The 27,699-nt window shown below is 43.4% G+C and overlaps 1 protein-coding gene and 1 long non-coding RNA gene across 2 annotated transcripts in view; one reads left to right on the forward strand and one right to left on the reverse strand.

Moving 5' to 3' along the window:
* Positions 1-27,699, reverse strand: part of STK39 (serine/threonine kinase 39) — a 305,645-nt gene that overhangs the window by 232,909 nt on the left and 45,037 nt on the right. The window contains exon 2 of the mRNA XM_036100896.2: positions 13,633-13,745. Within this exon, the coding sequence (XP_035956789.1) occupies positions 13,633-13,745 (113 nt within the window). The remainder of the gene's footprint in view (positions 1-13,632; positions 13,746-27,699) is intronic.
* Positions 20,046-27,608, forward strand: LOC118541286 (uncharacterized). The gene is made up of 3 exons (XR_004920035.2): positions 20,046-20,149; positions 24,800-24,943; positions 27,304-27,608. It is a non-coding gene; the product is annotated as an uncharacterized LOC118541286 (long non-coding RNA).

Consider the following 27,699-nt stretch of genomic DNA (forward strand, 5'->3'; position numbering starts at 1 on the left):
GCTTCAGTCAAATGCTGACCCTCAATTAAAGGCACAAGACCAGCACAACTGGCTTTCAAGGCGCTGTCCAAAAGCCACAAAAAATAACCTAAGTCACCAAAGAAACCTTATTTATGCTATTATGTATTTACGATGAAAGAAAAGTGTATTTATGCATCTTACAAATATTTTCAATAATAATGAGCATCTAGTTAACTTTGAATTAACTGCTAATTTCCTGGCCAGAATATTGCAATTGGAGCTGCAAATTTGCATATCCAGTCCCACTTGATCCTCCAATTGCCAAGACCCTATATGTCAGATAACTTGGCCAAAATACCATGACATATACAAACATATATACTAAGGTTTGTGTATGTGTTACAAGTGCCTTTTACCAAGGATAAATATAGAAGAAAATCACTGTTTTTTCCATCTTCATTATATAGCAATACTTTCCCTTCATCCTTCCCCTCAACCATTTAACTAATTACAGGTCTTCTAAATCTGACACTTTTCAAGTCGGCTACTCCTGTCCTTTGAACAAGATCTGAAACCCGAGGTCCAGCTTCCATCTGTTTCAAGTGTTAGGTTTTGATACCACAAGACGCCTCTGAAGGAGAAATGGAACACTGCCCAGACCAGTCCTATCTCAAGTCACCAGCAGCTGCTCACTGTGGGGATGGATGGCCCACTTGGGAGGCCTGCAGAATTAGGTAGGGGCCTCTCTGCACAGATGCCCCCCTTGCTCACAGAAAGGAGAATAATGGTTCTTGAAAGTATGGGTGCTCTACATTCTCACCATTTTACATCCAATGCAAATGAATGCTTGTCTAGCTTTCGAACTCCAAACTTTTAAATCATTAATCACAATGAACAATAAATAACCAATGAATAACCAATGCCTACATGAAAGGAAATTCTTCTGCACGGAAGCAAAATTGGGCCAGAGTCTGGAAAAACACGTTTTCTCATGCTTTCCATGTAGATGACCGGTATCACTTCCTACCCAGAGTATCAGGTTCTCCAACATTGTAGTGGCAAACTGTGTGTGTGGCGGGGGGGGGGGGGGGGGGGGTGCACATGTGCATGTGTGGGAGCATTGGTGTGTGGGGTGAGAGAGGGGAAAAAGGGGAACGGGGGGAGATGGATAGAGGGAGGGAGAAAGGGAAAAAAAACTCTTTTAATTAACCTAGGGAGAAACTCTTTTTTTCTTTTTTAAAGATTTTATTAATTTTTTTGACAGAGAGAGAGACAGCAAGAGAGGGAACACAAGCGGGGGAGTAGAAGAGGTAGAAGCAGGCTTCCCACTGAGCAGGGAGCCTGACGCGGGGCTCGATCCCAGGACCCTGGGACCATGACCTGAGCCGAAGGCAGCCACTTAACCAACTGAGCCACCCAGGCACCCCAGGGAGAAACTCTTTTAAATAACCTGTGGATATAACTTATCAAATTCTAATACTTCAAAATTTGGGGTCTAAGAGGTACCAGCTGGACATTTTAAAGGTCCTAAGGATTTAAAAGAAAAAAGGTGGGGAACACAGGGGCGCCTGGGTGGCTCAGTCTGTTAAGCGGCTGCCTTCGGCTCAGGTCATGATCTCAGGGTCCTGGGATCAAGCCCCAGGTCAGGCTCCCTCCTCAGTGGGGAGTCTGCTTCTCCCTCTGCCCCTCCCCCTGCTCGTGCTTGCACACTCTCTCTCTCTCTCAAATAAATAAAATCTTTTTAAAAAGGAGGTGGGGGACATAGCTACTGCCCCTACTAATACACCCCAAGGAGCAACATAAGGGCAGATAGAAGAAGAGATGGGAAACCTCAGAGCGGACTTGCAAAGGTCTAACCACCCTTAACCTACATTCTCCTTCCATGCAGCCTCGCTGTCCTTCTTCACCACTTGGCTAGGGGGGTCCATACCCCAAATCTTACACCAGCCAATTTCCTGCACAAGCCTTTCCATGCAAGTAGAGCCTCTAATGCTCAATGACATGATGGAACCTGCCTTAGGGAGAAACCCCAGCCACTCTGCCTCAGCGTATGACCTGTGCTATCACCGAACCCCCATGATAAATAGTATTTCCACAAATAGTGTAGACATGCACTTAAAGAAGAAGGAATGAGTTGTTCTACCTGCCTATCCAACCCTTATTTCGGTTTATACAGAAGCCTTTTGTTTAGCTGCCTTCTAGAGAGATGCAAATTTTTACATGTATATATTTGTATTTCCACTATGGTTTGAATGTTTGTGCCCCCTGCAAAATTTGTAAGCTGATGGTATTAGGAAATGGGGCGGCCTTTGAGAGGTGACTGAGTCTTGAGGATGGAGCCCTCATGAATGATATTTGTGCCATGATAAAAGAGACCCCAAAGAGCGAGCTTGCCCCTTCTGCCACATGAAGAAGCAGGGAGAAGTCTATACTTGGAAGAAGGCCCCCACCTGACCATGCCAGCACCCTGATCTTGGGCTTCCAGCCTCCAGAACTGTGAGAAATACATTTCTGTTGTTTAAAAGCCATCGAATCTATGGAATTTTTCTTATAACAGCCTGAACTGATTAAGAAAATTGCATACTATTTTTAAATTTTATATTTTGAAAATAGAAATATTTTGTGAATCAAATGTCCTTTCCACAGAACTATGTTCTCCATTTCTTTTCTTTTTTTTTTTTTTTAAGATTTTATTTATTTATTTGCTAGAGAGAGAGTGAGAGTACAAGCAGGGGTAGTGGCAGGCAGAGGGAGAAGCAGGCTCCCCGCCAAGCAAGGAGCCCGATGTGGGACTCGATCCCAGGACCCTGGGATCATGACCTGAGCCGAAGGCAGATGCTTAACCGACTGAGTCATCCAGGCGTCCCTCTCCATTTCTTTTCAAAACAATGATGATAGCTGCTATTTGAATCCTTCCATCAGCTATATTATCCAAGCTTTTCCCAAAACCTTAACTTCACTCACAGGATACGCAAAGCCAATTATTCCCAAACATATTCATTTCTTCCTATCCCTAAAATGGACAAAAGTATTGCCCAAAGATGAATAAATGGGTATGATTAAAAAAAAAAAAAAAGATTTATCCAATTCTCCCTACAGAATGAATGGGTTCTAATTCTCTATTCCCTTAACTAGGACACAATCCACAGGTGCGTGATTTGGAGCAATGCTTCTCAAACTTGACTGTGTATGCTGATCACTTGGGGACGATATGAAAATGCAGATTCTGACCCAGTCAGTCTGGGGTGGGGCCTGAGATTCTGCATTTCTATCAGGCTTCCAAATGATGCCGACCCTTTAGGTCCAAAAACCAGACTCTGAGTGGCCAAGTGGTAGAAGGCAGCCGGAGAGGCACTTGGGTGGAGGGCGCCTGAAAGGAAGTAGTTCCATCGGCGGCCGTGAAGGTGATGGGGTCACAGCTGGAGGCGGGGGGGTGGGGGGGGCTAAGCCCAGAGGCACCGCCTAGCTGCGTGTGATGGAAGAAAGGGGTAAGAAGCAAAGACAGAAAAAAAGAGAGACTATTATTAAAGCGGTTTGAATTTCACAACTACGGGAAAGGGTAAAAAATTCAAAGGGAGAGAAAGACGTGAGGTCAAAGTCAGAAGAACTTAACAGAACTCTGAAGTCCAGGCAACACATTGGCCAAAACTATAGTCAAGGAAGAGAACACAGTCACTCCCTTGGAAGTCTAGTGGAGTAAGACAGACATGTCATCAAGTGCCAAACCAAGCTAGGACACAGGATTTAATCTTGCCCGTGGATTGAAGCTGGATCTGCTCATGTGGCTTCATCTGAAACACATCACCAGTGAAATTTCACAGGAGTGGGAAAACGGGCCTAAAATGGGATAGCAAGAAAAAGTCCTTCCCATCTGCTAGAATTCAAGCGGCAGCCACATCAGCATCCCTCCGCTGGGAGCGAAGTGGGCGGGAGACAGATCGAGCAGGGACCCCCGCCCACTGCTGCTGGACCAGCCCAGCCAAATCTGCCCGACCAGGGCCTAACGTAGGCCCCTGGTGTGGGATAGTCCAGGTTTGGTGGGGGACACAAAAAACGCAGAGTATCCTACCACAGAATATCCTGGAAATAGGATTGCTTGGGAGGAAAAAAAAAAAAACTACCAAAAAAACCAAAAACTGAAAAAATGAAAATAAAGAAAGTGTGCTTAAATATTTTTGTGGGTATTTTTCTAATACTTTTATATGGCCTTTGTTCCCCTACCACCACCACCACCACCAAAAAAAAAAAAAATCCTCTCTCCTATAAATAGTAGAGGACAAACAAGAACTGTGATTAACAGGGGTGGGACCCAGCAGAAGCCACTTCAGAAAGACCTGGGAGGCTGGCTTGGAAGCGTGGCTGAGCCACTGACCAGCTCCATTACCCGCGCAGGTTATCCCGTGGCCTTGAACCTCAGCCTCCTTTTGTAAAAGGAGATTATTACTGCCGTCTACCTGGGATTTTTGTGAAATAAGCAATATAAGAGCTATAAAAGCCCTTGCAGAATGCCTAGCACATAACACAAATGGTAAAAGCCAGGCTCTCTGTGTCTCAGTCCCCTCCTCGCGGGTGACAAGGATCACTTCTCTCAAGTGTCCTAAGTTGCTGACTAAGCCCTGAAGGTGCAGAGACAGCCCCTGGCAACAGTGCTCACCTGTCCCTACAAAAACATCACAGAAGGCGCCCGGGCGCCCGGCTGGCTCTAAGAGCGTCCGTAACATGGGTACAGGTCATTGGGCCATGAACTTGTGGCTTCCTTTCTGATTCTACGCTGTCTCCCCCTGGGGTTTTCCTAAGGATTTCATCCTGTGTTTAATTGCTACCACCCTGTCACACTTCAGCTGTGATGGACACTGCCTCAAACCCTTTTGGGATAAGGAGTCTACACATATACTTATGCAAAGGGTTCAAACACAGCACAGGGGCGCCTGTCTGGCTGGGTTGGTAGAGCTTTCAACTCTTGATCTCAGGGTCGGAAGTTCCAGCCCCACACTGGGGGTGTAGAGATTACTTAAAAAATAAAATCTTTAAAAAATAAAAATAAAAAACCACAGAGCATAGAAAAGAGTTTGAAGATCTAAGAATGAGGAAAAGTTAAAACCTAGTTTCTTTTGCCCCTAAAACCAGGAGAGATTCGCAAAGCACTGAAAGGAAAGAAATTTCATTATGGAAAGGGAACAGTTTAAATGGATTCTGAATTCAAAATATTAAACTATACTTAACCAAATTAGCATATTTTCACAGCTTATGTAAATCCTAAATAGATTCTTCTTTATCTGATATTGGTGGCAAAATATCCTATTCAGCCTTAGTTAGGAATCAAACCTCTCAACCTCCAACATCACGTGCAGTTAAATCTGAGGAGATGCTATTTCTAACTTTATTCTCAAACAGTGGTTTTCAACCTTGGTTGCATATTGAAATCGCCTGGGGAGCTTTAAAAAAATACCAGTGCCTGGATCCTAGCCCCAGAGATGCTGATGTAAATTGGTTTAGGATAACAGTCTGGGAATGAAATTTTTCAAAAGCTCCCAGGTGAGTCTCAAATGTTAGGCCAAAGTTGAGAACCACTGCTTTGGAGCTAAGCACTGAGAGATGCTTCATTCCTTCAACAAAATGCTGAGAGAAAGGCACTTAGCCACACTGCAACTTAATCTAAAAAGGAAAAAATATCTGTGATTTATAAATACTACCATATGTAACATACACTTCCAAATGCAAGAGATACCTCTCCAGATACATCTTTAAAGTGTATGCAACATCCTGCTAGCATTTAAAGAAATCTTTAAATGATGAGGGTAACCGTGTTAAATAAAAACACTTTTCAGAAAGTCATTCTCCAGCTTACAATGCTGTAACATCAGCATCATAATGAAGGGTAACCTAATCCCTAGTCATAAATAGCCCAATACTGTCAGTGGCAGAATTAAAAACAAAAACCATAAACCTCAATGATATCAAATGTCAGCCACGATATGGAAGAAAAAGATTGACAAAGCTCTTCTAAGAGCGACGGATTTTTTTTGTCCTGTCATTTTCAGTCATGAAAATGTCATTAGGAGGTATTTTAATTATAAAAAATTAGACATCATATGTGCAGCAAACTCTTGCCTCTTTTGGAATAAGATTATCAAGAGGGAGAAACCTCGTCAAGAAAGAGTAAGTCAAATATTTCGACTTGTACCCCTTACAAACGAATCAACCAATGTTCCTTGCCATTTAGTTTTGTAGTTATTTTCCTATGACTTGGTATCTGTCTTTATCCAAGGATAGTCCATTGAAGGCAGGATTAGAAATGGGAGAAGTCTAGATATTTTGAAGATGGGGAAATATTGTCAAAAAATTAGGAGAAGGGGAGCATAAATTCTGTGACAGCCTTAACCAGTGTTTGTAGAGAAGTATTTAAAACTAGAGAGAGCAGTTGTAAAAGGCAGAGTGTCATGGCAGTTGGAGGGCAGGAAAATCTCTCGAAATCAGCAGGGCAATCACAATGGGTGAGTGTCTGTTTGCTGACAGAATGAGCGGACATCCCAGGGCCTACGGCTTGGTGATGCTTGGTGATGATGTCGCAAAGTTGGGCACTAAGCAAAAACTGTCCAAACGAAATGGAAGAATCTTGCCTGGAAATGTAAGAAGCCACTGGTCTAGTTCTTTTCTTCAAAAGAAACAAGGAGGGGAAAAGAACACAAAGAATAAAAATGTGATGCTGAAATACTATAGGAAAACCCAACGCGGAGGAGCCGATTTCTTCCAGAGTTGGCTGCGAAGTTCTTCCGCCAACAGTAATAAGGATGCCCTATGGGTTCTGGAAGCTCTTATGTTGGCCCTCCTGGGATCCAAATCAGATTCCGCTATCAATAACTGCTATTTGGTCTTTTAATCGACTACAATTGGGAGTCCTGGGAAAAGTAAAGTTGAAGACTTCATTAAAAACAGAAACAGGAAGAATTTTTCTTGTCAGCCAACTGATGTTGCTGGAAACCTCCAGGCCAACTTTCAGCACAGCTGCTCTATTTGGCTTCATCACCCAACGATGAGAATGTGAGGTCAAATGTGTCTTTTTATTTTTTGTGGCGCCCCCTGTCCCACACCTTGGGAGTGGGCGACTACTGTCTGCAGCCTGGGGTTTTGCCAGGGAATAGCCCTCTTGCAGAAGCGGCAGGAGCCCTGCCCGGCACTCTCCGACCTTCTCCCCGAGGATTCCACAGTCCTTCTGTTTCCACAGCAGCCAATTAATTGTGGAAATAACCAAACCAAAATAAAGAAGATAACAGAGGAAAGAACAAAATCATCTGCCTCAACCCAAGCCAACAACATTTTCCAGAAGTCCATGAGGACAGCAAAAGTGAGGTATAAAAAAAATAAACAATATGTAACTAAAGTCGTATTCAATCTTGGCGTGTTTTCCCCATTTTCTCCTACTCTGAAAATGAGTATGTGCTGGGTCTCTTTGTTACTGAGCACATGCAAGTGCAGAAACACGTGTCCTTGCAATATTCATTTCTGCTTACTCTTTGGGGAAAAAATGAGATGTTAAACATTTTAGCAAGCCATTTCTAACAAATGTATAAAAACACTTAAAAGTAAATTCAATTAGTACATTTATTATCTGAATCAACTATGACTTTTAAATTTGAAGTTCCAAAATGAAAAATGTTTTCTGTGATCAAATCATACATATTCCCAGCTAACGTAACTTTAGAGCTGTAAAAATAGTTTTGCATAAATAACAGTTATTCTCTAATTTCTTAAAAATGTATGTCTTCAAAATGTCTAAAAGTTTCCCATTCCTAATCCTGTCTTCAGTTGGACTATACTTTGGTAAACACAAATACCAAATTGTACAAAAATACTTAGTGGCAAGGGACAAATAGCAGGACAAAATTTAATGTTTGTGACCTGAAATGCTCAAAATAGTGCCACATTCAGTGAAGTTGGCTTGTATTTTAATGCTATACCCTTGGTATAAAAGATTCTACGAGAAAGAGCCAAATGCAATTTGTTACCACATATGATGAGGTATGAGCTGGGATATGAATAATTAACTAATTAGAAAATTCTTTTGTTCAAAAAGCATGGAAAAATACTTTCATTTCTATAATAAAGAGAACACACATTATAGCTTCCAGCTTTTTAAGTTGACATCCTCAAACTGGTATAATTTTTTTCTACCATAAACAAGGCTTACAAAAGTATCAACACAATTACAGAGATTAGGTCAGACCATACAAAAAATGTTTTTTAAATTTTTTAAACCTCAATTAAAAGGGGGGAACCCTGCTAGCTAAAAGAACGACTCAGAGGTCCCCACATATTATAATTTAATTTTAAAAGTATAAGAGAAGCCTATGTCAGATAATGAAACTATTAGGGGATAATTAAACTGTTCTCCCAAATGACCATTAGGCAAAATAAATACCTAGAGCTTTATTCTCCAAAATAACCTACAAATCATAGCTAATTCGTTCCTCTAAACACAAGAAAGGAAAGTAGGAAGAAAGGGAGAGATGACTAGAGAGGGAACAGCAGGAGATCAAGAGAAATAAGAAATAATAAAATAACATTGCAGGAAAAAGCAAAATGAGGGCAGTGGCTTTGTTCTGAGGGAAGTAAACTCTTGATTTATCTATGAACACTGTTAGTGAAACACAGCAAAATATCCTTATAAAGATGATATAGGAAAAGAAGGGCAGATGCCAGATTTTTTCCAGCTGGAGACAGAAACTCTTTCATTATGTACATGGGAGAGGCAGATGGCACACTGTGTGCCCAGATCCATGCATTTTCACTGGATTGTTTTTGTTACACTATAATGCTGGAGTGACTTGATTCTATCCTGAATTATGAAGCGTAATTTGCTAGCAATCAGTGTTTTTGTTCAAGTGATTATTAAAAGGAATTTCATTAAAAGAATTAATTTTTAAATAGAACTTTGGTGATGAAGTTTTGCCATCAGTAGAATTCCTTATTGAACAAATGTGGAGACGGAGGGCCAGAGGTGAAACCGATCCCTCTCAAGTCCATGATCCACATGAAGAACACAGGCCCTCTGACCCAGGAAGCCATTTTCCCTCCATCACAAGTTTGGGCAACCATGGGTGGCCATTGTTTTTTGAAACGACTTTGCTGACGTTTGTCCCCCATCATGTGCTAAAATATTATAATGATCATTAAATATTGTTTTATAATGGAATTCCTTAACTAGACTTTTTTTTTTTTTTTTTCCTTGAAGAAACAAGCACTTTGCCTGGCCCCAGGGCCATGATTTCTCCTACACACATAGCACTCTTGCCCCTAGGAATTAAACTGTAAGTTTTGATGGCATTGGTGTTTATGAAGCAATGAGAAAATGCTACTGAGTTTTCTGTGACTAGGGACCAAAGACAGACTAAAAATATGAGAACTCAAGTCTAGAGAAAAGATATTAAGAAGGATATGGTTAAAGTCTAAAAACCATCAAGTCAAGTAAGGTGATGAACCAAAATGTCCATCAATCGCTGGGTAAAAATTTTAAGGAGAGTCCCCTGAAGGTTAGAAAAAGTGGGTTTTAGGATAAATAAAGGGAAGGACGACCATGTCACATTTATGGAAATCACTGTCACCTGGTGATAGAGACTGAAAGATGACTTCGAAAAAGCAGATTAGTTATTCACGGGTGAAATGGAATTTTAAGGGAAGTGAGTGGGCCCTCGAGCAGCATCCCTAACCTTTGAAGTTAACCACAAACCAGAGAATTAAGCTCTTTCAAGAAACCTCAAGGCCATCTTCACATAGAATATACCAGCCTGCATGACAGTGGGTCAGACCCATTTAAGCCAGCCTCAAATTCCTACTGAAAAGCAAGAACTCCCTCAATGGAATGCATGTTAGAGAATCTGTTAAACCATTTCTAGATAAATAGAGGGAAAAGGTGCAGAAAGAATCCGTAGCTCAAAAAGTTCACCAACCCAATATAAAAATGAAGAAACTCATTTACCACTACCCAGGCTCCCCAAAAAACAGCAATCAACTTTGTTTTCCCCATCGTCTAGCTCAGTGTCTAGCATCTAGTAGGGTTTAATAATCATGCAGTTAACAAGCTCTGCTCTGAAACTATAAATGTCTCCCGGAGAGTGTTAAGCCTATTATAGTCATTTATACCACTGTGGGATTAAAAAACGTGGGATTAACAAATCTCAGAAATTATCAAAGCATCTAGGTTGGAATGGTCAGGAATATAGAACAGACCAGTAACAGCCCTTGACTCCTAGAAAACTAACCACCAAAGCATCGTACCTAGAGAGGTTAACTATAACTTTAACTATAATTAAAGGCCAAACTCCAATACATCTAAGAAAACTTAAAAACATGCCTAGAAAAAGAATTAAATTAACTAAATGCTATTCATGTAAGGCCAAGAAAAACATTTGTTCTAGGGTTTTCTAATCTAATTGCTGTTGAGATGAATTTTTAGCGAGCATATTGCTTTGTCCTCTGATATATACACCCAAAACTCACCCTTCTTATGGGCCTGAGCACAATGAGGAAACTCGTTAAATATTTACCAAATAAATTACTAAATGTATATCAGATCTGGAACCAAATGCCATTGAGGAATATTACAGTACTCATTTCAACAGTAAATAAATTTTATTTAAATTACCACTTATTTAGCACCAGTGATTTCATCTAATGTTTCTTTTCCTCCCTTCCTTCTCAGAGAAGCCAGGACTGTAATTATCACTTTGCTTCAGAAATCATGACCACTTGAATCCTTCCTCAGCCAGACCTGAAGTAAACTCCATATGACCACAGAATCGGACAGCCTCTGCCATACAAAGAAGCAGAGTCCAGGGACAGTTGTCCAGAACTGCTCCGGGCCATCACAACGGACCTGTGAGTGGAAATCCTACCTTACTAGGGGGGTTGAAGCAAGAGTGTAGGGACACGGAAGGGAGTAGGAAGTAGGAGGTGATAGTTTCAGCTGGGGAGGCAGACATTCCAACAGCCAGCAGACAGTTGATAACTGTGACTTCTATGACATAACTCTCTCACAAGGTAAGGATTCCAGTGGCCACTGTTCCTTACAAGAACAAAGGCTTCCAGATAACACATGGCACAGTTTGTGAAATGATGCAGAGCACGGACCTGTACATAATGCGCGCACACGCGCACACACACACGGAATTAAAGGATTATGAGGATACCGGATGTCCAAACGCTGCCAAAATGTGAACCCAGAGAGATAATAAAAGTGCGAGCAACAGCAGTATTAGAAATTGAAAGGATTATAGCAACTTTGCTCCACACGATCTCATGTGCCAACAGCTGGGCCACAAAAGCCTGGCAACATTAGGCAGTCCATACTGTATATTCCATTTCTTTCTGTTTGCAAAGGACAAACATCCTAAAGAACCATTCCCCCTCCCATCTCTTGAAATATCAAGACATCAAAAGGTCAAAGGTTCAAGATTAAGGAAAGATCAAAGCAAGAAATCAATATACCTTTTAAAGGAAAAATAGATAATTATACATATATACTATACTCTTAACACAATGTGGGCATTAAGCGGGGGGGTGCAGGGGGGGTGGATGGAGAATGAGAGAAATAAACTAACTGCTAATAAGCAAACTCATAAATCCTAAAACCTCAAATTAATGAGCCAAGCACAAAGCCATAACACCCAGATCCTTACATGTGCAGCTCTGCCTGAATTATGAGTATCTCCAAATGACACTGTTATGGTCCCTGGTCCCAGGGAAACAGAGGAAAGTGTCCCCCCCCTGCTGCCTCCACCAGGACCTTCATTAGCTCCCATGGCCAGCAACCAACTGCTGACCAACAGCCAGCAGAGGGAGAACATGGAGGCTTGGGGCAACTCGGGGCTCTTAGAGACCAGGGACCACAGTGTCGGCCCAGAAGGCTGGTTCCAGAATTGCCAGACACAAATGTACACAGGCCTCACAAAGACCCTGTATAAGTAGTCTGCTGCTGGCAACAGGATGGCCATGGGATCTCCAACAGAGTGCCAAGATCAAATACAATCATCACGGGCAAATTCGTGAGTGGTTATTTCCAAACAGGGCATACAAATGTACACTCGAATTAAAAAAAAAAAAATAGCGTATATTCAGTATAGCCACAGAATTTGAGGACTCCTAAAGGGATCTGAGAGATGTCCCAATCCAACTCTCTTTCTAACAGTGCTGTGCTGTTAGGTGACTTGACCAAAGGTAGAAAACAAGTTGGTGGCGGAAGTAGGACCCGACTCTCCCCACAGTTTGTTTAGTGCTTTTTCCACTTGGGGAGAGTGACCTTCAAAACTGGTCAGATGACAAAGGCACAATTTTATTGGTCACCGTGATCGCAAGCGACAGAAGGATGCAGCAATCATTTCCGTAACAGCAAAGCACAGCTGAAATTCTGAAGAAGGTAAAAGCCTTAAATGTATACATATTTTGTGGGGTTTGGGTTTTTTTTTTTTTTTTTTTTTTGGAATTAACATTAAATTGTGGAAGCCCTTGCTTTAATCTGAGTTTTAGCAGGCAATCTATTGCTTCAATCCCAGCGAAATCTATGCCTTGTGGAGCCTAATTTAAAATGTGAGGCCAAACATATCTGGAAAAGTACAGCTTTATCCTTCTACTTAATTTATACTATAGTGTGCTGTAATTAAGCCTGAAATAAAAGCTATATTCTGAGTAAAGACAAAAAGCTCTTGTTAATGACATTCCATTCCCGATGTAGAAAACAACAAAAGGCTTCTTCATTTGGAGCCAAATGTCATTATACTTTGTAGCTTGTGTGGATAGCTATTGGACTAATATTTGTACTGGGATTAGGGTTGGGATAACCAATCAGTTAACTCCTCCACTGCAGCTTCCTATTATCCTCAAATAAATGGCCAAAAGGAAAAAAAAGAGAATTGGCAGGCAGAACGACAACTATATTTATGAGATTAAACTCTCAAACCCTTCACAGTTTGCCGGGCAACCAATAACCATTTGCCAAGCTGTTCATTTAATAATGAGTCACTTAAGCCAAAAGCCAATGTTCCTGCAACCAACCAATGCTACCGTAGTCATATCCACAGTCAAAGCTCCGATTATTTATGTAATGTACGTACTTCCTTTAGAATAAGAAGAACAAGTTGCCGTGGACAAAAAACAAACTCCTCTTCTTAGCCAAAAGCAAGCTACCCTGCAGTATTTTGAATAACTGAAATGTGTAGGTCATTTGGTAATTTCTGAAAGGCAAAATGACCGAAAAGGGCTTGGGGAGTAATTCCTATCTATGTCACGACTCTGGACGGAGGGCCAGAGGCTCTCCAACCCAGCTCTGCACTCAGCATCACATGACCTTCGAGTTCATCTAACTGTGTCTGTTCCCTGGTTTTCCAAAAGAGAGTGTCAGCGCTGAGACCAGGCCTACCCTGGAATTATGAGGACTGAACAAAACCCTGCTTGTGATAGCAAAGTGAGTCGGACAGTATACAACACAACTGTAAGGGACGGTATAATTCATCAGGGGAGGAGCAGCGATGCGGGCTGCTTTCCAAGAAATACATGTGTCAAAATAGGAGGGAACACCAACTTGCCTTTGCTCTCTCTTTCCCCTGCTTCTCTGGCCCAGCTCTGCACACCCATCAGTGAAGAAAAGCAACCGGCGGGTATCCTTCACTTTTTACTTACTAATAGTTCATCCATACTGGTCTGGCATTTTTCCAAGTTGATGCGCTTTATTGCTACGCGTTCTTGCCGGGGCTTGCAGAGAGCGGCCTGGACCACAGCCGTAGCGCCGCTGCCTGAAACAAAAGAAAAACAGCATCAGCTATCAGGTGGCATGCTGTCTGGTTACCAGTCACGACCCCCTTCCTAAACAAATACCTATCTTTTTTTTTTTTGAAGTCTTCTACTCAAGGTATTCAAACCATTGCCTTTTAACATATTCTAAAAGAGTCTGAGTCTGAAAATAATTATCTGTGGGAGAAAAAGCAAAGAGCAGACTGCTCGATGAGGATAGAAAAACAGTGCCCGCACTCCAGAAGCTACAATCCACATCAAAAAAGCCCATTGCAATCCAGCATGTTTCCTGCTGCCCGAAACAAAGGCTGATAAAGTGACGGGTCTGAGGTCACAGGGACAAGAGATGCGAGCCTCTAAGCACAACACTGCCTGGAGGCCATTACTGTCTCTGGCCCCCAGGATTCTCTAACTTTAGTGCCCTTAAAATACCTTGAGCTCTTCTTCCATTTCAGCCCAAACCAAACCTTGAGCTCTTCTTCCATTTCAGCCCACTCCAGCCTGAACGACTTCAGGGTTTCCACGAGACGCCGTGACAACTTATCTGCTCTGAGTGCTCTTTGAGCTTATTCCTTCTAAGCTTGCTCTACAATTAGAAGAACAGGAATCAACCCAAGGATTCTCATGTTGAAAGGATGACTTTCAAGGATGCCAAGCAAGGGATGCAAATGTGTAATTACAAAAGCTCTCGGCATTCACATGAATTTCCTATTTCTAAGGTTTCATGATCATTAGCTAATGCACTCAAACTCCTAGGAGACAGAGTCATGTCATTATCCATATTTTATAAGAGCAAAATGTAGACGTGTAATGATTTGTGGCAGAGCACAAAGAGCTCCTAATCCGGTTTGTATTCCACGGGGGCAAAAAGACCTCTAGGTTAAGGCATCTCACTTCTGCAAAGAATACCAAAAACCTCCTTAGGATCACATAAATCTTCTACCCCTGCAAGACAGCCAAGCAGAGAAACAGCCTGTGCTCAGGATTGTGCAAAAGGGGGCCCAGATGTGACCATGCACCTTTCTCCTTAAAGCTTTTCTTCAAGGACTACTTCTCAAATGAGTCATCCAGTATCATCAAATGGAGGAAGGGGCAGCTTTGGGCAATACAGAAGGGAGATCAGTATTAGCTTTCCTTACAGATGTGATAGGCAGACATGACATTTCTAGTGAAAATCAATCCTTTCCCACACCAAGGAGGTAGGTGCCCAAGTGGGTGTCTTTGGAGCTGAAAGTCTGCCCTTTCTTCTGTCCTGTGGTCTCAACATCCACTCTGGCCCCCGGATCTGGTGTCCCAAGCAGATCACCCTATGCTCCAAAACCAGGTCTCCAACTTCAAGACTCCCATTCCAGGAAGTCCAACCGGTGTTCACCAAGGAGGGAGAAAATCCATATATACTAACCCCCGCCGTACCGTAGGCACTTTATTCATGCAATTCTCGTTACAAGCCTGCACATTTTTTATTCCTAGCCTCATGTTATATGTGAGAACACTGGGACTTGGAAAGCTTGCGCCTGGGCTGGGGTCTGTGTCAGGTCGGCCAGACTCCAAGCTCCATGCTTTTCCCTGCTTCCCATAGGCCAGAGCCCACACTTCCCTTCCCCGCTTGTCCTGGCCATACAGGACAGAAAAAAAAGTCCTACATGCTTGAACAAAAAAGAAACTACCTAGAGGGAAGATTCAAGTGAGCCTTACTCTCTAGTTCAAGGAGGGAGTGCTATTGTCAGAGGTTGTTAAAAGGGCCTCCCTGTCCTTAATCTCACTGCCTGCCCCATCAGCTACTATTCCAAGTCCCACCATATCGGTCTTGGCCCTACAGATCAGAGCGTGCTGGGTTCAATCCAGAATGCTCTAGATATCACAGCCAAATACTACAAAGAGGCCTGCTGATAGCAAAGTGTACCTTCCAGTCAAGGTCTCCAGAACAAGAGACCATCACTGACTGAGCCGCAGAGAAAGTGGTAAGTAACTGGTTAGCACTGGGCCTGGTATCCAGCAGAGAAATCAACACACATCTTTAAGTTGCTGCTGATGGGAAGTCATTCTCGGCTCTACCTGTTGTAAGTTTCCCACCCAAATCTACCCCCACCCCCACCGAATCCTTAATCCACATCCCAGAACATTTTCAAAGCAGGGGAACTGAAAAACAGGAAAGGCAAGAACACACACTCCCAAAAAGGATAACACAAGTGCCTGTAAGAGGGGGCTGCCTCCCATGGCCTGGTAAATCCTTGACTATAAAAGTCTCCTGACTTCCACAGACACATGCAAGAACGCAGACAAAAATAAGAATTCTGGACAGAAAGAAGCAGCAGGAGGGAAAGTCTTTTATTAGAGCTTCACAACTAGAGAATTGTTATTACTTAACAACTATAACTGACTAAAGAACAACCAGCAGCTTCTCGTCTCTAGAGAGAATAATCCTGGGGTTCCTGTCATTTCGTGAATGCATATCACCACTCACTGGACAAGTTAGGAGACACCGCTTTGACCCCAAAGATTTCCCTCAACTGCAAGGGAGATCAAGAACAACGATAGAGGGGCAGGGAGCCTTAGGGACCATCAAGTCCAATCCCTAGCTTTATGGATGAGGAAGGGAAGGGAAGAGCACCCTCACCAGGAAGCACCTTGATCTGGATTGACTTCCAGCCTCCGAAACTACGAGAAGTCAGCGCCTATTGTTTGAGGCGCCCAGCCCCTAGTGTTTCGTTAAAGCAGCCCGAGCTGACTAATACAGAAACCTTTCATTGTCAGTTCTACTCCCTGCCCTGCTATCACCTGTGGTAAATAATGCCGTACAAATTAGAAGTTCTCAACAACTGCCTAATTAAGTCAACAGCAAGATAAGGTAACATTCAATGGAAGGGCTTCTGGTGGGCCACTGTAGCTCCCAAATCTTAGGTTAGTAAGACCCCTGAAAAGGAGGTTCAGCAAGGATTCTACCCTTCCTATCCTTTCAACCCTAGTACCAATTTCTTCTATGATGTTGGGCTTAATTTTTCTCTAAATCTCAGTTTCCTTAATGGGCATAATAAAATCTACCCATGAGGCCAAATAACATCGCTGGGAACATCAATTCAGTAAATGTTAGGCTCTCTCTCTGGAATGCATTTCTGCACCCACACAATTAAGGAGGCAGACTGTATCTATAGTTTGCACTAGCCCCCCCCACCACCACCACCACCCAAGGAGAAAAGAGAAGGCCGAGTAGCTCCAGGTCAGTACTAAGTATCATTCTGCTTACAGGAAGATTCAGTTGGTTGAAAGAAAGGAAAAGGAGGGCTAAGTTCAAAAACCGGAAGACTAAATGATTTCTAAGGTCTGAGCCAGCATAATGAGTCTAAGAGTCTAAAATATAAGAGAAGAATCCAGAGAATTCTGGAATAGCTATGAATTAAGATTCTATAGCTAAACTTCTTATTGATAAGGTACTCTGATATCTAACCTAAAAATTACTTTAAAAAGTCTCTGTCTACCCGGATTGCAGGAGTTCATAACCTAGCCCTGCCACATAGTAAATGCTTGTTCTTCGATGACTGACTTAACTCCTCCATGCCTCAATTTCTTCATTTGTATGATGGAGATAATAGCACAGAGCTCACAGGGTAGCTGGGAGGATCACATGGGTTAATACATGGAAAGGCCTTGGAACTGTGTCTAGTACATAGGAAGCACTAATTAAATCTTAAGTTAGTATTACTTTTCAGGGAAATCCCTCCAAGTCAACTGGTGTCCAGCCAATTTGTTGTTTTAATGCTACATATTTCACGATGTTGACGTACCATAATTTATTCAGCCCTTCCTCTATTATTCCTTCTCTTTATTTCCAGTTTTCCCTCCAATATGAATAACGTAGCAATAAACAGCTGATACTTTATATACATATTAGTCCATAAGAACTTTTCTTTGTGTTAAAGTTAGGACGTGGCCAGCCGTCCAGTACCTCTCCTCATAAATGTCAGGAATTAAGAAACAAACGAAATAGATATTGTATTAGCCTATAACATGAATAGTGGCCAGTGGAAGGAAGCTGTCATCACATCCTACTTAAATGAGGAGCACCGAACCAAAAATTTTCATACAATAAGTTTGCCCAGCTCTTAGCACATGGAAGGACTCCTTCGTTATGCTTACCTGTCCTTTCTCAGTGCACAGTGTCCGGAGCCACGTCAGGCTGTCTTTTTGGATGTGCTGGCTGAGGAATGGATAATTAACAAAACAAATGGCTTTGGTCCAGCTGATGACTTCTTCCAATTCTCTCCTTATCCAACTTACTATAGGTGTTCTATTTATATCATGTGTCCAACCTCAAAGCCCACGAGGCCAGTCAAGGTCACCTGAGAGCCGGAAGCTGGCCAGCGTGTGCACAGACACACACGTGCACTCTGTAGGAACAGAGCTGCCACCCACCCCCACTAATGTCGCCACGGAAGTTCGCCGACCTAGCACGGCAAGATTCTGATTTTTGCAGAGAAGCTGAAAACTCAGAATTTTGTCTGAAATCTCCTAATACGATAAGGTTAGCAATTAAATTTTTTTTAATGTAAAAGCATTGTGAGTCACATAAAAGCTTGCCACAGGCTGTATTTTGCTTCCCTGTGTAAATACTATTTGGCTTCAGAGGTACACCCTTCCTTGCCCGATGTCCAATTTTTAAATTATTTATTAGCTTACACATATGAAGTTGCCATTCTTCTCAATCAAAAGGGATCACATTTCCAATGATTCAACATAATACATGTACATACTCAGGACATGTGGCCGTGTTGCCATCTACCTTATCCCACTATTTCCCACCAAGAGAAAACTACCAGGGCTATTTTCCTGTTGTTTGGTACGTTCTATGTGAAAGGAACAGCACAGTAAACTATCAAGTCAAACGCAAAGAAGAGAGGCTGTGAGACAGGTGTTATACGCAATTTGCTATATGGATTCCTTAATAAAACAGACACTCCTGCCGGCCTGTCTGATAAATGGTACACAGACTGTGTGTATACAATGGGCATGGCACAGCAAGGCCACGTTTCTCAAGGACGCTACAAACAGGGGACACCCACCCCACACACCGAGTGACCTTGTTTGTGTTACAACCACTCTGGCTGAGTTACATCCTTCTGCCTCCATCGGTGGACCCACCTTCTGGGATGGCTGGAGCAGAGTAAGAACTCACACAAAATAAATAAATGAAGATGAGGGTGAGGTGGAGAAATGGCCACTGAGCAAATACGCTCACATTTCATCACCGACCTGCACAAACTCCCTTACCTGGGAGAGCCTGGCTTGTTGGAACCTTTAGAGGTCACAGACCTCACCAAAGGAAAGCAGCGCTCATATGTAACTTGGCAAGAATCATCTGATAATGCCACAGAAAAACAAAAAGTAGCCTGGGGATCTGATCGTAAGAGAGATAGAGGGGAACTGGGATGTGGAATCAAACTGAAACGTATGTCAATAAATTCACCTTGGACCTCAAGCTACATCTAAAGCAACAATTAAAACAAACATAAAAAAAAACAAAACAAAAAACCCTACATTACACTTACTAAATTCAGAAGGTACATGGATTAGGATACTGATATAAATAAAATCAATAATGAATATTGCAAGAGTACAAGTAAATTCTAGTCACCCGGTTAAAGAGGAGTGGTAAGTACATGATAAGGAATTATTAAATAACACGCTCTAGGGGCACCTGGGTGGCTCAGATGGTTAAGCATCTGCCTTCAGCTCAGGTCATGATCTTGGGGTCCTGGGATCGAGCCCCTTGTCAGGCTCCCAGCTCAGTGGGGAGCCTGCTTCTCCCTCTCCCTCTGCCTCTCCTGCTTGTGCTCTCTCTCTCTCTCAAATGAATAAATAAAATCATTAAAAATAAATAACAGACTCTAATTTCCATCAAATTCAATGTGATTAATATTGGGATTTACTCCCATTTTTTGTTTTCCTAACGATATACAGTAGATAAAAAAAAATCACTCTGTGAATATGATTAGTTGCCAGCTTAAAAAATCCTTCATTAGTCTGAAGAGCACTCATTTAGGGCTTAGACCCCTCAAAGCCGGAACTGTGTTCTAGGATTCTAGTCCTGATGCTGATACTAACCAACATGCAGCTTGGAGGAAACACCTCTGTCTGTGAACGTGCATTTATTTGCTAAGAAAAAGAACATCCTATTTTGATGGGGCGGGGGCGTTTGACAAGCTAGCCCCAGGGCTTGGCGAGGATTCACCTGAGACGCTGCCTCCTCCCACAACCGCAAGCAGAGTTAGTCATTTCCTCTTTGCTCCCAAGGACCCGGTGCAGCCTCATCCCAGCACTTACAGGATCACGGAGCGGTCTTCCCTGGCCTTATTACTCCTAGAATCAGCCCTTCCGCTGAGGCCCCTGCCTGGAATGCAGGAGGCCCTAGGTAAGTTCTTGCTAAGTGAATAAAACCCCCGTCAACCCATCCCTGGGGAAGCTACCTAGACACAAGGGAGGTGAAGCTCTGTTCCACGCAGAGAGCACTAGGGCCCTGGCCAACTATACAATCTAGAAGCAAGGAGGAAGAGCAATTTTACTCAATATGTTCTCTCTGACCTGCTTGTCGTGTGTGTTTTAAGTAGGTAGTCAGTGTGTGTGGCAATTAACTCCAAGAACAGGCCCAGGGAGGCTACCTGCCTGAAGGCATTTCTGATCTGCAGGACATCTGTTTCAATTTTAGAGTCAAATGTCACAGGAAAGCTCATACTAAAGAGCAGTGTTCCACCAGAATGGGTAGGGAACCTCAGTTTTAAAAAATTAAATCCCCTGGCCACTGCTCAGCATGTAGGAGCCACGTGAAATGAGGCAGGCTAATACAGTAGGGCCTTTGATGACTCCCCTGGAGTATAAAGTAGTGACATCAAACACCTAACAACGTGGAGAGGTGACAGGAGCCCTCAGCAGCCCTCCAAATCCATCTCAGGAACCACTGCGTCAGGCCCTGGAAGGCAGGCGGGACACATTCCTACAGAGCAAATTTGATTTTTAGATTCATTTAAAGGTCAAGTTCAAGTTCTTGCCCCCTGCACACTCAAAGCCCCATGATCTGGCAGGACTGAAAAACTTCCTGTTCTGCTCCAAGGGGGCAGTTCAACCCCTCCCAGCAAAACCTACTCGTTCAACTGATTAAATCAACCAAACAGAAGCCAACATTCCACAGAGGAATGTCCATTGCTATTCATACAGATAAACAGATACACCCACTGGCGAAAGCCAAAAGACACAAGTGTCCTGGTTCTAACAGGGTGTTCCAACATGGCGTCTCTCAATCCTCACTGCTCCAACCTTAAGCCACCTGGAAATGCGAAAGGCTACAAATACAAAAAGAAGAACCAGTCTCTACTCCAAGGTCAGTCCCATTCATCCCAGCTCAGCTACATGCATGTTGCCTTTGTATGAATAAGAGAAAGGTATCTCTCTCTCTGAATGGACACAAACCTGGATGTGCAAGGCCTGACAAGTAGATGGTGCACTATTAGGGGGAAATGCTCCTTTCTCCCAGTTAATTGCATCGTAGCTCATCGGGCTGAACGAGGGCTGATGTTCAGGCTCCACGGGCAATGTACACCCTTGGTGGCCTTGGAACAAAGTTTAGCATATCCAAAGCACCCATCCTATAAAAACGAAAATAAGTAAAGTTTGTTTCTAAGCCCCAAGACAACAAGCCCAGACCTAACAAACAGCCCCATGAGAAGGCCCTGGATTGGGGTGGATTTTCTCAGAGCCTCTGAGACAGAATAACAACATCAGAAACACCTACAATGTCTGTTTCAAAAACAGATTATTGAGCCCATACCCAACCTACTGAATCAGAATTACTAAAACTGGTGACCTGATACGTGCTTTTTTTTTTTTTTTTAGAGCGAGAGCACGAGCGTGAGCAGAGGGGAGGGGCAGAGAGAGAGAGAGAGAATCTTAAGCAGGTTCCATACTCAGTGAGGAGCCCCACTCAGTGTGGAGCCCAACACGGGGCTCCATCTCACAACCCCGAGGAGCGTGACCTGAGCCAAAATCAAGAGTCGGATACTCAACCAACTGAGCCACCCAGGAGCCCCAGTGATATGTGTATTTTTAATAAGCCTCTCCAGCGATCCCCCTCTTCTCTCAAGTTTGAAAACCATGGTTTCTGGGTCTCAGCTTGCCTCTCCCTTCCCCTGCCAGGACACAGGAAGATTTATCAGTTAGGAGCCAGTTAGGAAAATAGAAAACAACACTAGGTGCTACAACACATATCATTTGATATAAAGAAACAGTTCAACAAGTATCAGAGAGCTGAAAAGACTGAGCAATAGAGCGGAACTGTGGGAAGCAGCTCCCACCCCTGGGGCGGGGGATGGGGAGTCAAAGGGCGGAGCTGGGGTTATGGGAATCTAACAGTTGAGAGGAGGGGACCCACAGAGCTGGGAGCAGACCCGTTGAGGAGCAGGTGTTGCCACCTCGGGACCCTCCGTGAGGGCCCACGTGGGGCTGGGACGCAAACTTCTGAGGATGGCCAGGCAATGGATTCTCTGAGGGGCACCAGGAGCCTGGTTCTAGGACGTCGCAAGGAGCTGGAGACAGGAACCAATGCCTGCTAGCAGAGTGAAGGGCCCTTTCTGGAATGAGGCTGACAAGCACAGCAAGCAAATGGAATGAATCACGTCCCTTCTGCCTCCTCCAGCCTCCCAGAAGCCCTCTAGCAGCCCCTATTCCAGAGCTTAACAGGGAAACAGCACACAGAAGGAGGAACGTGGTTTGCAGACTAAGCCCAATACACAAACCAGTCTAGAAAGGTCTATCTGGTGCCTAGAGACAACCACTTAATAAGGAGCCAAGGGAATAGGATGTCCATCAGCCCAACAAGAGGTTGGTGCCTATTCCAGGCTCCACCTAGCAAGGGCCAGCCTTGTTCTTTTCATTCTCACTCTCTGTTTTCAAACACAATTCCTAAAATGGCCCCTTTTAATATCTAATACTCCCAAAATGTTCATTCTATCCTTACAACCCCAGCCCAGCCCCATTCGACTTCCTCTTGAGCGGGGGTCTAGGGCCAGGCGGCCCTACCAGCAATGTGACCTTGGGCAAGTTTGCTCTGTACATCTATGCCTCAGTTTCCTTAACTATAAAAAAGGGAGTGACAATCATAGCTACCTCATGGATGGCTGTAAATATTACATGAGATAATACAAATATAGCAATATAAATGAACATGCCTGGCACGTAAGTGGTTAATTATGTTTTGACTGTATTAATATTATGAACAGTATGATTATCCCAGACACCTGGATAGAAACCCCAACGAGGTCTACTATAAGTTTCTAAAAAAAAAAAGCTTGTTTATCCCCCTCCCCCGGGATCACCTCTGCCCCCACCCCCCCAGCCCCGAGCTCCACTTCTTAGTTTCCTGTGAAATTAAGTCCACTTCTCCCAACCCTACTCCTGGTAGCCAGCAATGACAACTAATTTTTATACAACAATGATTGGGTGTACAGAAAATTATGCAGGGAAATGATTCATCTTCAAGATCCACTTCTCTGGTAATTATCCTTGGCTACCATATCCATGAAGCAGCAAGTAACTAAAACAATTCTCCTAGCTCAAGGACAGAGGGAAAAAAAAGTCCACTCACGTTAATGCCACCCACCCCTCCCTACCTCTCCATCTGATTTGACTTTACTCATGATCCCACTCCTGCTTAGCTGGCCTCCTGTGGCAACCTGAGGTTCTCCCCCAAGTAACACCACACAACAGGAGGTAAGGGACAACCCTAAAGGATAGAGGTCTTCCTGCCCCTCTCTCTTGACACACTCTTCATCCAGGAGCAGAGGGATGATGCCACAGTCTGAAACGCTAGCAGAAAAGAAGAGGTACAAGGGAGTGCTAATTACAGGACTGCAAAGGTCTGGTGTGGTGGAAAGCAGCGCCTCAGCAACCTGAGTGGGCCCAGGGTGCAGTGGAGTGAGAAAGAAGTCGAAGAAGCGCCCCACAAAGGGCACTTGGCACCATAAGGGGCCTGCTGAAAGTAGCAGCATGCTGTCAATCCCTGCTTCCACCAGCCCCACCCCGAGGTCCCCCACACAGAAGCACCTGCAACATCTCCCGGTGCCATCCGGGGGAGCCTGGCAGGATGTCAGGAGAACTCTCCCTCCCGTGGTCTTGAGGTTAGGGGCCAAAATGTTAGAGGACTATGGGGGAATTGGAAAATGTGCAGATAATGCAAGGGATCGCCTGGGTACCCCAGGAATATGCAGGTGCCGACTCGGTGGGTCTGGGGTGGGGGCTCCCAAGTTATACGATGCAGCTGGTCCATGGACCACACTTTGAATTGCTAGAGCACAGGGGAGGTAGCTGACCCAAATCACCCACAGAGGTTCCAGGTGCCCACCTCCTAACAAAGGAGTACAGTGTTCAGAAACCTCCTGACCCACCCCTCCTCAATCCCAACAGTGGACTGGGGAGGGCAGCATGAGCCATGGGGTCATGGGGAAGCAGATGCCTGGGGAGTCTGGGAGAAGAGGCAACGAACAGCTAGGGGAAGGGGTCACCCGGTCTGCAGGAGTCCAGAGGGAGCAAATCCCTCTACAGGGAACCATATTTGGTAATTTTATGTGTATTTAGCTCTTCAAAATGAAGATTCCACACTCTTCCCCTTAACGTTTATTACTTGATTTTTCCATACATTTTCAGAAACTGGCTACAAATGAAAGATGAGGCCAACTCTACTTTCCTGCCTCAGGAGACAAAGTGTAATTTAACTTCAAAATTATCTCCAGTAACTGTGACTTAAATTAACTTGGGCTCCAGTTACCTGGAAATTTATTCCATTAATCCAGAAAACAGGATTCCTCAAATATTATGGGTAACGAGAGCACACAGTAAACAAAAGTGAACAGCCAGATCACTGTAAATGCTTTTATTCAACACACATTAAACAAGTAAACTTTATAACAGCAATACGATGTCTAAATTCAACATACACAAGTTACCTCGTATGGCATTTCAAGAAAAAGAATTATGACAAATAGTAATTTCGTTACCTGAAACTCCCTTCTTGTAGCATGAGGTCTAGGTCCCCAGCTCTGTGACCCCATCTCTAACTGGCAGCAGACGTGTATTCTATGAAGGGCTGCGTTGAAGAGCAATATGACGTGGAGTCACTCATTCAACACCTCTTGTTTTAAGAGCTAGGCTGATTTGATTGGTAAGTACTTGTTAAACCGATGTTTTAAGAGAGAAACTCCTTGATCTCCTTTCTGTTTCATTTACTCATCAAATGATAGAAGTGTTCAGTTTTATGTATTTGCTGTCAGTTTCTGGCTAACCAGGGCTTCTACCTTGAACTCCAAGCTCTCAGAAGGCAGTCACCTCCACTCTCAATGTGCCCTGTTCACTGCCAAGAAGACCCCTCCTACATATAATTTAATAAAAACCTGTTGGCCAGGCCCTCAGGTCCAGGCTCCAAGCTGCTGGCCCATCAGCTATACTGTATGGACCCAAATCCTGAAAATGCCCCGGTTTCAGAGTCAACCTTCTCATGTGTCAATTAGCTCCGCTCTGTTACTTCAGACAATCCAGTCCCAGTCAGGAGACCAATATGGACAGACAGGTATAACAACTTCACCACCAGTAATGAGGATGGAGTGGGAAGGACCAACCGAAAGCACGTGATCTACCATGTACAATAACTAGTAATGCCTTCAACACACACAGAATAAGAGCATCTCAAAGTTGAAAACAAACTTCAATTTACAGTTCATACATCATATGACAAAGGCTATGTGCTTGTTTATTTATTCAAAGACTTTATTGAGCTTCTAAGAATGTGTCAGGCAGTATTTAAAGTGCTGGGAAGGAGGCAGAGAGGAAAAAGTATGTGCCTTCAAAGAGTTTACATTTTAATTGGGATGACAGGCATAGATTTCTTTAAAAATCATGAATGAGAATTTGATTTTGTGATAAGTGCTATGACAAGACAGATACATCAAGTTGTGGGAAGATCACTTGAGCTATGATGGTCAGGGAGGCAGGCCTCTATGAGGTGGTGACTTCTGGGCTGAATTGAAGGAGCCACAAAGATCTGTGGGGAGGAACATCCCAAGAAGAGAGGCAGCACATGCAAAGGGCCTGAGGCAGAAATGAGTTTAGAGAGCTTGAGGGACAGAGACAATTGTAGTGTGGCTGGAGCTTGTTGATACAGAGGGTAGGTGGGAAAAGAGATGGTCGGACAGGTAGGCAAAGGAATGAACACACAGAGAGCCCTGTCAGCCAAAATATAAGTGCTTTGGAGAATTGTGACGAGAGCTATTGACTCACATTGTATGCTGCTCACCCCAGCTGCACTGTGCGCACGAGGTTAAAATGGGAAGCAAGAGCAGATGCAGCATGACTAGTTAGGGAGGTGCCAGAGATGGGCAGGCGCAAATTCATGATGGCCAAAGCTAGGGTGACTGAAGACGGAGGGAGAAAAGTGGCTGGATTCGAGATATATTTGGAGGTAGAGCCTCGGGATTTGCTAATTGACTGGACGTTAACTAGGGGTGGTGTGGGGGCATTTGGGTAATAAAACTAAATGCATGATCGCCTCCACTATAATCACTACTGCATTTTATAACAAAGAGGCTTGATTCTCTCTTCACCTTCACCCTTTCCAAAAAGCTTGAGCTACCATGCATTTGTTCAACCAACCTCCCAAGTCAAGAACAGGAAGGGTGAGGATGCAGGGGCCGGGAATGTGGAAACCAGGCTGGTGCTTACTGAGGAGAGGCAAGTAAGAGCAGGGGGTGTGCTTCCGCATGTTCAAGAGATGTTCTCAGGGAAGAAAGAATTGTTCAGTCATTTCCTACAAATGAATATTTGTGTGTACTGCCTCATGAAGAAACATGTTTTAAAGCCAAAAACCGAAATATAAATATTTGGTATTTGGAGGCATTCTTTTTTGTTCATCCCACTCTTTTTCTTTTGGAGGCTCAGAAGAAATAATTAACCAGTCCAATGAAAGCTTTTTTCCTCCCTTCCTTAAAATTAAGCCATGGTAAGCAGCAATGACAAAGAGTGTTCTGAATAAATTTTTTAAAACCCATTACCCAAACACAACTCTCTTCAGGATTGCGTTTGACATTCTAATCCTTATTCATACCCACACGCATATACACTCACATAATATAGTCATGGTAATTATGGCTCCATGTTCTGCTGTGTGCATGGTGAATTAGACTGTAAACATTTTTCATGTTTCTAAAATATGTTTATAATTACACTGGTTGCAACACAATACCCCAACATGTTATTGAACCATAAACTCTTGCCTTTAACCCTAGGATTAGACGCTTGAATCCTCCTTTCTCGGGGTTTTGTAAAATAATTTCAAAGGGATAACCCACCTTCGTTGCAAATAAAAGCTAAAACAATGCCAAATGCAGAAGCTTCAAGCCTCTAATTAAAAAGTTGCTGTATTCAGTAACTCATTAAATTGCTTATAAAATCATTTATCTGTCAATGATTTGCCAAACCCCAGTGAGTAAAAGGAAATACATCAATTTCATTTCGGGATTATTTACCTAGGATACTAGAAGAACTCACAAAGCACAAAAGGAAATTGGCTGCACCTGCACCAGAGAGTGTGCACTGATTTTTTTTAGTGAGTGAATGGAATACGGACTTCGAGGACCATCACCTTCTCTGCACTGTGATTTGGCCAAAGTCTTAGCCTTCATTGGGTAAGAGTCCACAGATGAGACACTGCAAGAGACAACTCTGAACGCTTTAAGTATAGTTCGACAATGAAATAGTTCCCTGTATGTAAACATGTGTGGGTGATTTAGAACTCTATAAATATATAACACAAATAAATGTCATAGAGAGATTCATCCTGTATTCTAAAGGTGCCTTTCCTTTAAAGGCTTCCGAACCCCTCGAGGCATGGTTACAAAGTGTTATATGCTACGCTACCCAGTTGCC

Source organism: Halichoerus grypus, chromosome 4 (genome assembly GCF_964656455.1).
Source record: "Halichoerus grypus chromosome 4, mHalGry1.hap1.1, whole genome shotgun sequence".
Lineage (NCBI taxonomy): Eukaryota > Metazoa > Chordata > Mammalia > Carnivora > Phocidae > Halichoerus > Halichoerus grypus.